Below are 11,880 nucleotides of genomic sequence, written 5' to 3'. Positions count from 1 at the left end.
GAAACTGATATGGGGAGATTGTAAAGCAGAGGTTTGTGATTCACTTTTATACATGATAATTGAACTGAGTTGTGAATTGACTAAAAATGACAATAGGACAACTAAGCATGGGTTAAAATATATGAAACATGGATATATATATAGAACTTTTAAGATGATGAATAAAGTGAGATGTTTACTGCTTGTTATTCTATATAATTAAGGATAAACTAATCCAAGATATGGAAAAATGGAGAGGGAACATGAAATACACCTACAATGGGAAACTATTGAGATTAAAAGACAGAATCACAAATTGGGGGTGTATTATATATATATCTTAAAATGAAATATGTATATAGAAAAGGAACTATAAATACCATCAACACAAAATGGAGCTTGCTCAGAAGCTGAAATACACCAAGTAAATGAAGAGTGGGAAGAAAAGGTGAGGTAAGGGAAGAAGAGAGGGCAAGAAAGGGGGAAGAGGAGGAGAGAAATGAGGAGTGGAAAGGGGAGAGAAGGAGAGAGGAAGGGGAAGTAGAGAAGGGAAGGATGACAGAGGGAAGAAAGGAGGTAGGGAGAGGGATGAGAGAGGGAGAAGAAAGTGATGGATAAGGTACAAATATGGTGTATGGAGAGAAGAAGAGCCAATAATTGTTTTTTGGGAGTTGATGGTAAAAGGAATTGTTGTAAACATTTAATAATACAATACGATGCTGGCTATGTAATAGTATACATGTGATTATATGTTATGAAAATGAAAAAAATAAAAAAACTTTACCAAAAAACAAGAAGCTCCTAGGATGATTTAAAACCAGCCACCCATTTTGTGAGGCCCAGAGGAAACAGTGCACCCCATCTTAATTTTCCACAGGATTAAACGCAGGAGCACTTTCTTTTTTCTCTTGCCCTCTCAGTTTCCCCCAATCGACTTTCTCATCTTTGCGGCAATAAACTAACATCAGGACATCAGCCACTGGAACTCGATTCCCTGATCACATTCCTGCAGTTGTCAATTTATCTCGACAACACAATACGGATCGCCAAGATCTATTTCCACAAGCCTCTTCATCCCAAGCCTAAACAGGAACCCCCCCCCCCTCCCCTTGTCCCGCGCAATACGGCGACCCAGTAACAAAAGAAGGGGGAAACCAAATTCCCCTCAGACCCTCCGGCCCTCAGGAAGGTTTCCCCACCCCCACACTCCCGCCCCTATGCCGCTGTGCCACGTGCCGCGCGCCGTCTTGTCTCCCTCCCATCATGCCCTTCGGGACGCTGCTTCTCAAGATGGCGGCCGACAGTGAGGTTCGTTCGCCGGGTTAAAACCCCCTCAGCCCCCCTCCCTCCTTCCCCTTTCGGGCTAGCGGGAAAGTGGCGCTGCGGTGCCGGTGCTTTTTAACCCTTTTCTTTGTCCGCTCGGTACTTCACTTGCTGCTTCCTTATTTTATTTTATTTTTTTCCACAGCCGGAGTCCGAAGTGTTCGAGATCACGGATTTCACCACCGCCTCCGAGTGGGAGAGGTAAGTGCCTCACCTTTCCGCGGTGTCTCTCTTCCCTCCTTCTTACCTGCGTTGGCATCGATGCAGTTATGTTTAGAGAACCCCGCGTTGTCCCGGGTCTTTCGTCTGGCTTCGGTTTTGTATTTTATTTTTGTATCTGGAATTGCTTTGTCGGATGCAAATGTAAACGGGTAACTCACGAGAAAGAGTTTGTTGGGAGTCTTGCATTGCCGACAGTGGTTGGTCACATTGGAAGAGAGGACTCCTAATAGCAGCATTTGTGAGGAAAATATGATAGGACATTGGGGAATGCATACTTAACAGCTAAGTGAACCCAGGTTGTTCCATTGAAGGCCCCTTTTTGCTTAGAATGTCTGGTATTTAAGAGATACCTATAAATATCTTCTGTAGATTGATTATATAGTTACTTAACATATACATGTACTTAAGTATACATGTACTTAACATTGGACAGGTGAAAAAGTTTCCAGGTTTACGTTGCTTGCTATTACTTGGCAACTCAGGTATAGTAAGGATATTTTTTGTGGGTGAATGATCCAGTTCACAAAAGATACTGAAGACAAATATGACAAAATATTTGAAAAACATGTAGAATAAATGCTGATACAGCGCCTGTAATATAAAGTTGCTCTGGGTAGTTATGTACTTCTTTATTTATATTTCAATTAGGTTGCCAAACTTGTCGACAACTTTGGGTAGTATATAGAATGAAAAATAAAAGTATAGAGCAGTGGTCTTCATCACCAGCTGTATCAATTTCCTGGGTTCTTGCTACATTTCTAGGGGCCTAAGTTTTTGAGAGGGCAATCAAAACAATTGCCAGGCATATGATATTTCTGCCATAATTCACATCTTCTTCAATGAATTATTCTAATACATTGCATAAAATTATTTTTTTTTGTTAGCTACTACAAATATTTTGCTTTTGTACAACACAGTTTAATAAGAGGGCTAGCTTGGTTTAATGCAGTGGTTCTCAACCTGTGAGTCGGGACCCCTTTGGGGGTTGAACAACCCTTTCACAGGGTTCGCCTAAGACCATTGGAAAACACACATTTTCGATGGTCTTAGGAACCAAGACACCAACTTTATGGTTGGGGGGTCACCACAACATGAGGAACTGTATTAAAGGGTTGCGGCATTGGAAAGGTTGAGAACCACTGGTTTAATGGCTAGAAATTGGGAGACTGAGTTCTAGTCCTGCCTTAGGCAGAAAGTGATTGTGGGCTAGTCACTTTCTCTCAGTTCTTGGAAGGAAACAATGACAAACTATTTTTTAAAAAAAAAAAAAAGACCTGCCAAAAAAACATGTAGAATAGAACACAGTTGAACAGAATTTAAAAATGGCTTGAATGGAAAAGTGCATTTTTTCCAGCTAACAGTGATGCTGAGGAGTCAGGAAAAGAAATGAGTCTCAAAGGGTTCCCCGAATTAAAAAAAAAGGTTGCTGTTGAACAGTGAGGAAAATAAAATTAGGGTTGTTTGAATCTCTGAAGATGGAAGGCTGTTGTTTAATTAGGTCAGCACTGTGACAGAGAATTATTCCTTTTCTGGATTCTATCAGGTTCCTTGATGAAGGGATGTGACTCAGAATGTACAGAATATATCAACTGTCTGATATTACAAGATGCAGATATGAATTTATGAATTACAAAATTTTCTATTTAAGAACCTGTTTCAACATTTCTGTAAGGGTGCTCTGAAATTATGCTATGTTAAGCAGAAATGGGCTATCTAGCTATGACTAATGAAGTTATTTTATGTTTCAGCTACTGTCCATATTTATTAGAAATAGTTATCTATTAATTTTGAGTATGCTTTCTTAAAAGTAAATTTCATTTCATTCAATAGAACATATTTTCTAAAATATTTATAAGAAAATTAATTAAGTTGACATCTTACAATAGTATTTTGTATGTGCTTTTTCCCCCCTCAGTATATTTGTTTTGTTCAAGGCAAAGAAGAGGAAAATGTACAGGAATTTTTACATATTAATTAAATATAAAATGGGAAATGAATAGGTCAAAGTGCTAATATATCCGCTATGATACCATACAGCTTATGGCTTCAAGCTCTATTAATTCTCTCCATCAGATCAAGCTGTGATCTTTAGCAAATGTCATTAGACAGTGATGAAATTGATGAAAGTGAGTCTTAAAGTTCCAAATGAGTCAGAGGAGACAATAACTTCACAACTTGCAAAATAATCAGCCCGTCAGTTTGGTTAAACTGAATATTAAAAATCTGTTTTTGATTAATACATATCATTATTACGATCTGATTCATCATTTCAAAGTGCAGGTAGTCCTCAAATTAAAGCCCTTCATTTAATGATTGTTTAAAGTTACCATGGCACTGAAACAGTGATTTATGATTGTTTTCACACTTATGACCATGCAGCATCTCTGGTTACCCAATGATGGTTGCATTGTTTCAGGACATGTGATCACCATTTGAAATCTTTCCAGCCAGCTTCCGACAAAGTCAATGGGGAACGTCAGATTCACTTAATGATGGCATAATTCACTTAACGGCAGTGTTTTGCTTAATAACTATAGCAAAATGATTATAAAATGGGGCAAAACTCACTTAACAATTGCCTTATTTAATAATGGAAACTTGAGGCTGAATTTTGGTTGTAAGTTGAGGACTATGGGTCAGCATTGCTTTTGACTTCCTTGTTTATTAACTTGTGTTGAGTTATGCCTGAGCCTGGAATGCCAATTCAGGATAATGACATTTACTTTTAATGCTTTGTGTGATATTTCCCTAATAATGTTTGATTTTTCAATACATTTCTTCTATAAATTATATGTGCTAGCTTAGCCTTTTTTCCCCTGAATATGATCAGTTGTAGATCTGTACAGGACTTTGTGTGGATTCTTTCCAATTTCTTTGGAATTATTTTATCATAAACTAGTTCAAAAGACCCTAGCTCTAATATATTGTTGTGTATAGCACATTTTCTTGATCTTTTTGTGATTCATCATTTGATAGCTGTTGTTTTAAACTTTGGAAAAATGTATTTAATATGAAATTTTATTTAAATTAAGCAAAAAAAGTAAGTTGTTGAATTATGTTTATTTTTAGAAACATGGATTTTAATACTAATGATTTTCAAACATTTTCTCATTAGGTTTATTTCCAGAGTTGAAGAAGTTTTGAATGACTGGAAACTTATTAACATTTCTTCAGGCAAACCTTCAGAAAAGGTAAGGATGTTTGCTTTGGAATTATTTAGAGGCCAATGTAAACATAAGGAAAAGTAAATCACAGTGAATCAATGTGTGAAAATATAGTGTAGCCTTAATTTAAATTAGCAAAACAATTTTAGTTGCTAGTTCACCAGTTTGGAATATTCTGTGATTATTTCTAATAAAAAGGCACTGTTGTTTCACATAATCTGAATATATTTTTATTATTGAATGATAAAGTTATCATCTTTACAAGATACATAACATATAAAACAATTACTTCATTACGTCTTTTTCAGATTCATTAAACACCAAAAATGGAATGCTATTCCTAAGTGTCAAGCAAGCAAATGCATACTTATGAAGTCATTAAAAGTCAGTTCCAGTTCAGTTGATTGCTCTGAATATTTTGAAGAGTTATACAAGGAGAATTAGAATCATCAGCTTTTAAATTATACTAATAATCTTTTTTGTTCTTCTGTCTTTGAGCTTGTGATTATTTTTATGAAACATTTAAAGAAAAGATTTTATTTTTTAAATAATTGATTTATATCTACTTTGATTTAAAAATGAAACAAAGTACGAATCCATAGATTAGGAAGAAAGAGCCAATGGAGGTTCAAAGGAATGAAATTATATTTCTATTTTGTTAAATTTTTCAGAATTTTTATAAGAATAAACATAAAAATGCTTTTTGGAGTAGCATGTCGATTTTTTAACTGGTATTTCCTATGAAATATGATTAAAAGTATTTCAGATAACTTTTCTAAACACATAATTATGTCTGATATATAGGGTGTATATACAACTGAAACATGGGAAGAGAAATCTGATGAAATTACTTTTGCTGATTTTCGATTCTCCGTGACGCATCATTATTTAGCCCAAAAATCAACTGATAAAAATGCAAAAGATGAACTAGTAGAAGGTGAGTACATTTTTATGTGCTCAATTTTTTTTAAGCTCATAGCATCTATTGTTTTATTTAATTTCTATGCTGCCTATATCCGTGTCAACTGACACTGGATAGCTGAAAACATCACTTTTTAATGTGATACACTGTGAAGTTAGTACTTACTAACAGACAATGTTATAGTCTAATAAATTATATATTTGATAACTTGCTCATTAAAGGAGCCTACAGATATATGGTAACATTTTTAAAAACTTCCATTTTCATTAGACAGTCGAAGAGGGAAATATATAGGTTGATAGGAACTGATTTGGTATAGTTTGTACCAGTTTGAGCTGGCACAAAGTCAGCTGGGTGACCTTGGACCAGTTACTGTCAGCCCTAGGAAGCATCAATGGCAAGCCACTTCCAAAATCTTACCTAAAAAATGCAAGGACTTGTTCAGGGACTGACTGACTCAAAGGAAGAAAGAAAACCAAGGTCTGATATGCTTATTTTTTATTTAGTAGTTGTGAAAGTGTATTTAGGAGAACAACTAGTATTTACAATAATTAAATTGATTTATGCCTTACTAAATTTAATTAAATTATTTATTTGGACTAAAAAGCAAATAACACATGTTGGCTATTTAATCAAAACCTTTGTTCTAGTTGAAACCTTAAAGACTTTAAATGTTTCATCTTTAATGGTTTAACAGATGTTCTTCCTGTTGCTATGCAAGATCTTCTATGCATGAACAATGATTTCCCTCCTAGAGCTCACTGTCTAGTAAGATGGTATGTCTATTATTTAAAATCTTACATTTTAATTTAAGAAATTAATTGTAAGAATTTTTAATTATGATTAAAGAATATATTACATAGACTAATTATTTATGCCACAAAATGCAATACATCAAAAAGAATATTGTTAATATAGTGTTTTTGCCTGATGTTAGATCATGTTAAATCTTTAGAGACCATTGTTTTAATATTAAAATAACAGTGAGAGATAGATGCATCTTAATCCTCTTAATTTTTGAAATCCAAATTTAGTGGAATATTTCATTTGTTCTAGGTATGGCTTACGTGAACTTGTAGTTATTGCACCAGCAGCAAACAATGAGGCAGTTCTTAGCGAATCCAAATGTAATCTCCTTCTGAGTTCAGTTTCTATTGCATTGGGCAACACAGGCTGGTAAGTAAAGTTTTACCAATAGAAGAGGATATTTGTACCTCAGGGTTGAACTGTGGGGTTCTTGGTGTCTTTGAGCTTGATTGTTTCTGTGCAGATGTTTCATTATCCAACTAAATAACATCTTCAATGCTGGAAGGGAACAGGACTAGACCTCTGTTTATATACAGTGGTAAAGTTAAGTTTTATAATCCTGCATTAGCTGTTATAGCAAAGTAGATGCACATGAAGAACCTTGTTTTACTAGCTTGCAGAAACAAGACAAGATGCTAACAACAAGCAAAAAAAAAGATGATATAAAATTGCTTCTTTGCTGAGTTTTCAGTGTGGTCCCCCCCCCCCTCAAACTCTACATTAGTAATTTTAATCAGTCTAGTCCTCCTAGAGTAAAATCATCTTTATTTGAAAACATTTTCAATATTTTTCAGCCAGGTGCCAGTATTTGTGCAAATTCATCACAGACACCGGAAAATGTATGTTGGGGAGTGTCAAGGTCCTGGAGTCAGAACTGACTTTGAAATGGTTCACCTTCGCAAAGTACCCAGTCAATATAGTCACTTATCTGGATTGTTGGATATCTTCAAATCTAAGATTGTGAGTATAGTTTGTATATGCATGTGGTAGGTGCATGAAGATGCCCCAAATGATATTCCCAAAAGTAGCAAGTGCAGTAACTTTTATGCTACAGTTAGTTCTCAACCACAGTAGAGATCAGAATATAAGTTGTTAAGTATTGTGTTTATTAAGTGAGGCACCATCTGACTGTATCTGACTTTACAACCTTTTTTTTGCCATGGTCATTAAGTGAGATATCAGTTGATCACAACTTGCAACCTTCTGCCAGCTTCCCTGTTGACTTTGCTTGTCAGAAGCCAGATGGGAAGGTCAGATATGACTTATGATGTGATTGCAGGATGCTGGAACTATTGTAAGTGTGAGCTGGTTGCTAAGCACCTGGATCACTATCATGTGACCTCAAGGATGCTGCGATGGTTGTAAATACAAGGATTGATTGTACATTACTTTTCCAGGACTAGCAACTGTGAACAGTTGTTAAATGAATGGCCATTAAGCAAGGACTACCTGTATTTTGAATGGGCCACTTTAGGTGAGGTTACTCAGAAATGCCATGCAGATTAAACATTTTTGAAGATTGTGCTACATCATGTACCATTTATAATTTATTCAGACTTCAGTTTTCCTTAGTTTTTATTCCTACTCTTTTTAATCTGATTAAATATGAACAGTATAAGCAGGGAAAGGTTTCAAAATTTAAAGTTCTGTCTTTTCAGTTCAATACAGAATGATTGAAAGTGACTTCTGTTGTTCTCTGTCACATATCCAATGCCTGGGGAAAGTCTTTCATCTCACAAATTACGTCATTTCAAATACAATGCTCACAAGAAATGTATTTTTTGTGAATCAGTCTTAGTTTGAACTTTAAAGTGGTTCAGAAGGACATTGGTAGAATTCAGCTGATTGCAAAAAGTATTCATATACAATTTTGAAAATGTGTCCTTCAGAAATATTTTCTGTTATATTATCTGAGTTAAAACACAAGATTAGGAATGCCTAATGGTTTGGACCTCACATTTTTTGTGATTATTCTTATTGGTATGTTTTCCAGGGCTGCCCGTTAACTCCACTGCCTGCAATTAATATAAGTATTAGGCTTACATATATACTTCAAGATTGGCAGCAGTATTTCTGGCCTCAACAACCTCCAGGTAGGAAACTTATTTGTATGATAATTTCATGTTGTGGAATTTAGTACAAAAGTAGATTAGAACCAAAGAAATATGCAACATGAATTCTTTTCTTCTTTCCCCTGTTTTGTTTATAGGACAGATACCGTATTTTGGGGGGTATAAGACACATCCTTTTCCCTCAGAAAAGAGGGTGAAAATCTGGGTGCGTCTTATACACTGAATGCAGTATTTTTGGCCTCCCAAAACCCCACCTCCTTTGCAAAAATATCCGTGCATAGCCTTTAAGAGGCTTCCAGAGTGCTCCTGGGGGGTGGAGAGGGCAAAAATGGATGAAAAACAGGCCATTTTTGCATGCCTTTTTTTGACAAAAAATGGGCCGTTTTTGGGAGGTCAGAGTGCAAAAACTTTTTTTTTAATTTGCCTCTTAAAAATCTTGGTGCATCTTATACTCTGAAAAATATGGTAAATTAAAATGTTAACGTATATGAAATATTTTGTGACAGCTGCTTTAAGACTAGGGTAAGGGGAAAAAAGACATGTTCCTCACTGTAAAACACAATAGCAAATTTTATTGGTAGGGTCCTTGGCTGTTTTCTTCCAGATCTAGGTAAGTAAACTAGATAACATCTAGATGTTATTTAGTTTGATAATGAAATATCTGCAAGAAACTCAGAGAGCACCAAGGATTCCACAATTCACCCTTGAGCTACAAACATTTTCTTCTATAAATGTATTTGTCCTTTTTGCTTTTTTATAATTTTTTAAAAATTTGTTTTATGATACTTCATTCTTTATAGTCGATTTAGTTGCTCAAGAATCAAGAAGTTAATGAGGAAGATAGATTCATTTAACAACCATATTACAAACTTAACTGCAGTGATTCACTTCATAATTGTTTCACTTTGCAACAAATTTTGGGCTCAATTGTGGTTGTAAGTCAAGGACTATCTGCACATATTTTCTACTACCATCTCCATAACACTAATGATTGCAAAACTGAAGAATCTGAACTTTTTTCAAGAAGAGGTTGTATAGAAACTGTACAAAACTTTTTTTTTAATTCTTCATTCCACTGTCTCTCATAAAAGGTGAGATCAACATTAAGAAAAAGATTAAACTTTTGTGTCTAAGATGATCTTATTGGTTTGTTGTGGCAATATCATCCTTTCCTCAGGTGGTAGGAATTAGAATATATATTTAATGTAGAATAATATGACAAAATATTTTTTATGTATGTATGTATAACTATATAAACATAACAATATGTTTGGCCAATAGATATAGATGCTTTAGTTGGAGGTGAAGTTGGAGGTGTAGAATTTGGAAAGTTACCATTTGGTGCCTGTGAGGATCCTATTAGGTAAGTCGTTTTTATTATTATTTCAAATATCTTTTTAATAGAACTATTGCTTATGCAGCTACATTGTGCAACATATAATAAGGTGTTTGATAAGTGTTCTTGCTAATACTTGTTTTGTTATAATTTCAAAACTTATAAAAGTAATGCTTCTACTTCCAGTGAACTCCATTTAGCAGCTACATGGCCCCATTTAACAGAGGGCATAATTGTGGACAATGATGTTTATTCGTAAGTACATACTTTTCTGTTTGATTAGATTTTATAGTTCAGAATTCCAGAATTTTTATTTTAGTCAAACTTTTCCATTTCCCATAGAATAAATATAATTAAAATTGTATTTTAAGTTTTCAATTCTATACAACAATGCTTCCTATAGAATGAACGTTGTAGTAATGTTTGTAATAATATTAAGATTAACGTTGTTAATGTGAATGTACATCCATTTAATAAGAGATGCAGTTGAATCCATTCACTCTGAATAAAGTGCACTATGCAGTAATACTTTTTTCTTATGTGACTATTGGTTTTTGTTTGAAAGAATCTAATGAAAATAAAGCAGGAAGTGATCAGTGGTAATCTAACATCTGCATAAAAACCTTAGTTGAAAGAGAACTTGCTGTATTTCAAGCAGTCTATTCTTGAATGACTTTTATACCAATACTAAGTAATTCCCAATACTTAGGAATTGTTTTTTCTTTTAGGAAAAGTTTGGCAGTTTCAGAATTAAGTGGTGGCTGCTTTTCAAGACATTGTTCTAAGAAATTGAGCTAGAATCACAAGAAAAGCAGCATAGAGTGTGAGCCTTCCCATACCCTGGAATTAGGGAATGATTTCTAGGTGAGGCATCCCCTGGAAAATAAAATAGTGGCAGCAGGAACTATCCTAGGAGAAATTGAAACGAGTGAAGACCCAAGGAGCTCATGGGAATGGAGATTTGGGTCCTTTTATTTACCACCCTGAGGGCCTCAGAAATCCACTACACACATTGAGCCGAGGTGGCACAGTGGTTAGGGTGCAGCACTGCAGGCCACTTCAGCTGACTGTTATCTGCAGTTCAGCGGTTCTAATCTCACCGGCTCAAGGTTGACTCAGCCTTCCATCCTTCCGAGGTGGGTGAAATGAGGACCCAGACTGTGGGGGCGAAATGCTGACTCTGTAAACCGCTTCGAGAGGGCTGAAAGCCCTATGAAGCGGTATATAAGTCTAATTGCTATTGCTATTGAGATTAATATGCTAATTAAAATAATTAACATGGGGAAATTTTTCAGAAAATTGCTTTAATTCAAAATTGTCTAGACAAGCCATTGCATCTTTTAGATTATAAAAACAAACATATTAGTCAAAAATGGCAGAGATACTAAAAGATGGGGAATGGGGTTTAAGAGTATGCTAAAGATCATTATCAAAACTCAGTGTTTTTATTCAAACACTGCTTTTAAGTGTTTGGGTGAAACAAAGTTAACTTTTTTTTTAAAGAGACCTGGATCCTGCGCAAGCACCTCAGTGGTCTGTGAGAGTCAAAAAGCTCATAATCCACAGTGCTTACTGAGTAAGTATTCTCGAGATTTATTCTATCCTTTGCCTTTTTTTTCTTTCTCATTACTGATAGTCCTTGAATTACAACAGTTCCTTTAATAACTGCTTGAAGTTAAATGGCATTGAAAAAAACTGACCATTTTTCACACTTACAACCATTGCGGTATCCCCATGGTCGTGTGATCAAAATTTGGACACTGGCAACTGACTCATATATGACAATGGCAGTCTCCTGAGGTCATGTGATCACTCTTTTCAACCTTCTGACAAGCAATGGGGAAGCAAGATCCATTTAACAACTGGATTACTAAATTAACCCAGTGATTCACTTAACTGTGGCGAGTAAAGTTGTAAGATGGGGCAAAACACACTTAACTGTCTCACTTAGCAATGGACATTTCAGACTCAATTGTCATAAGTCAAGGACTACCTGTATTACAGCAAGATATAAAGTTGATATAGTACTATGTGACACTGAAAAGTTCATGTAGA

General features: G+C 35.1%; 1 protein-coding gene across 1 annotated transcript in view; it reads left to right on the top strand.

Annotated features, from left to right (window-relative positions):
- The first annotated feature begins 1,251 nt into the window (after positions 1–1,251).
- RAB3GAP1 (RAB3 GTPase activating protein catalytic subunit 1) overlaps positions 1,252–11,880 on the top strand; it is a 28,199-nt gene continuing 17,570 nt past the window's right edge. Inside the window, 12 exon segments of the mRNA XM_032216794.1 lie at positions 1,252–1,287; positions 1,448–1,503; positions 4,640–4,715; positions 5,493–5,625; positions 6,308–6,386; positions 6,667–6,786; positions 7,212–7,377; positions 8,411–8,510; positions 9,771–9,852; positions 10,012–10,080; positions 11,329–11,369; positions 11,372–11,401. Of these exon segments, the coding sequence (XP_032072685.1) occupies positions 1,270–1,287; positions 1,448–1,503; positions 4,640–4,715; positions 5,493–5,625; positions 6,308–6,386; positions 6,667–6,786; positions 7,212–7,377; positions 8,411–8,510; positions 9,771–9,852; positions 10,012–10,080; positions 11,329–11,369; positions 11,372–11,401 (970 nt within the window). The 5' untranslated portion in view covers positions 1,252–1,269.

Source organism: Thamnophis elegans, chromosome 1, assembly GCF_009769535.1.
Source record: "Thamnophis elegans isolate rThaEle1 chromosome 1, rThaEle1.pri, whole genome shotgun sequence".
Classification (NCBI taxonomy): Eukaryota; Metazoa; Chordata; class Lepidosauria; order Squamata; family Colubridae; genus Thamnophis; species Thamnophis elegans.
The sequence above is the reverse complement of the archived record's forward strand: the minus strand, read 5'-3'. Positions and strand labels throughout refer to the sequence as shown.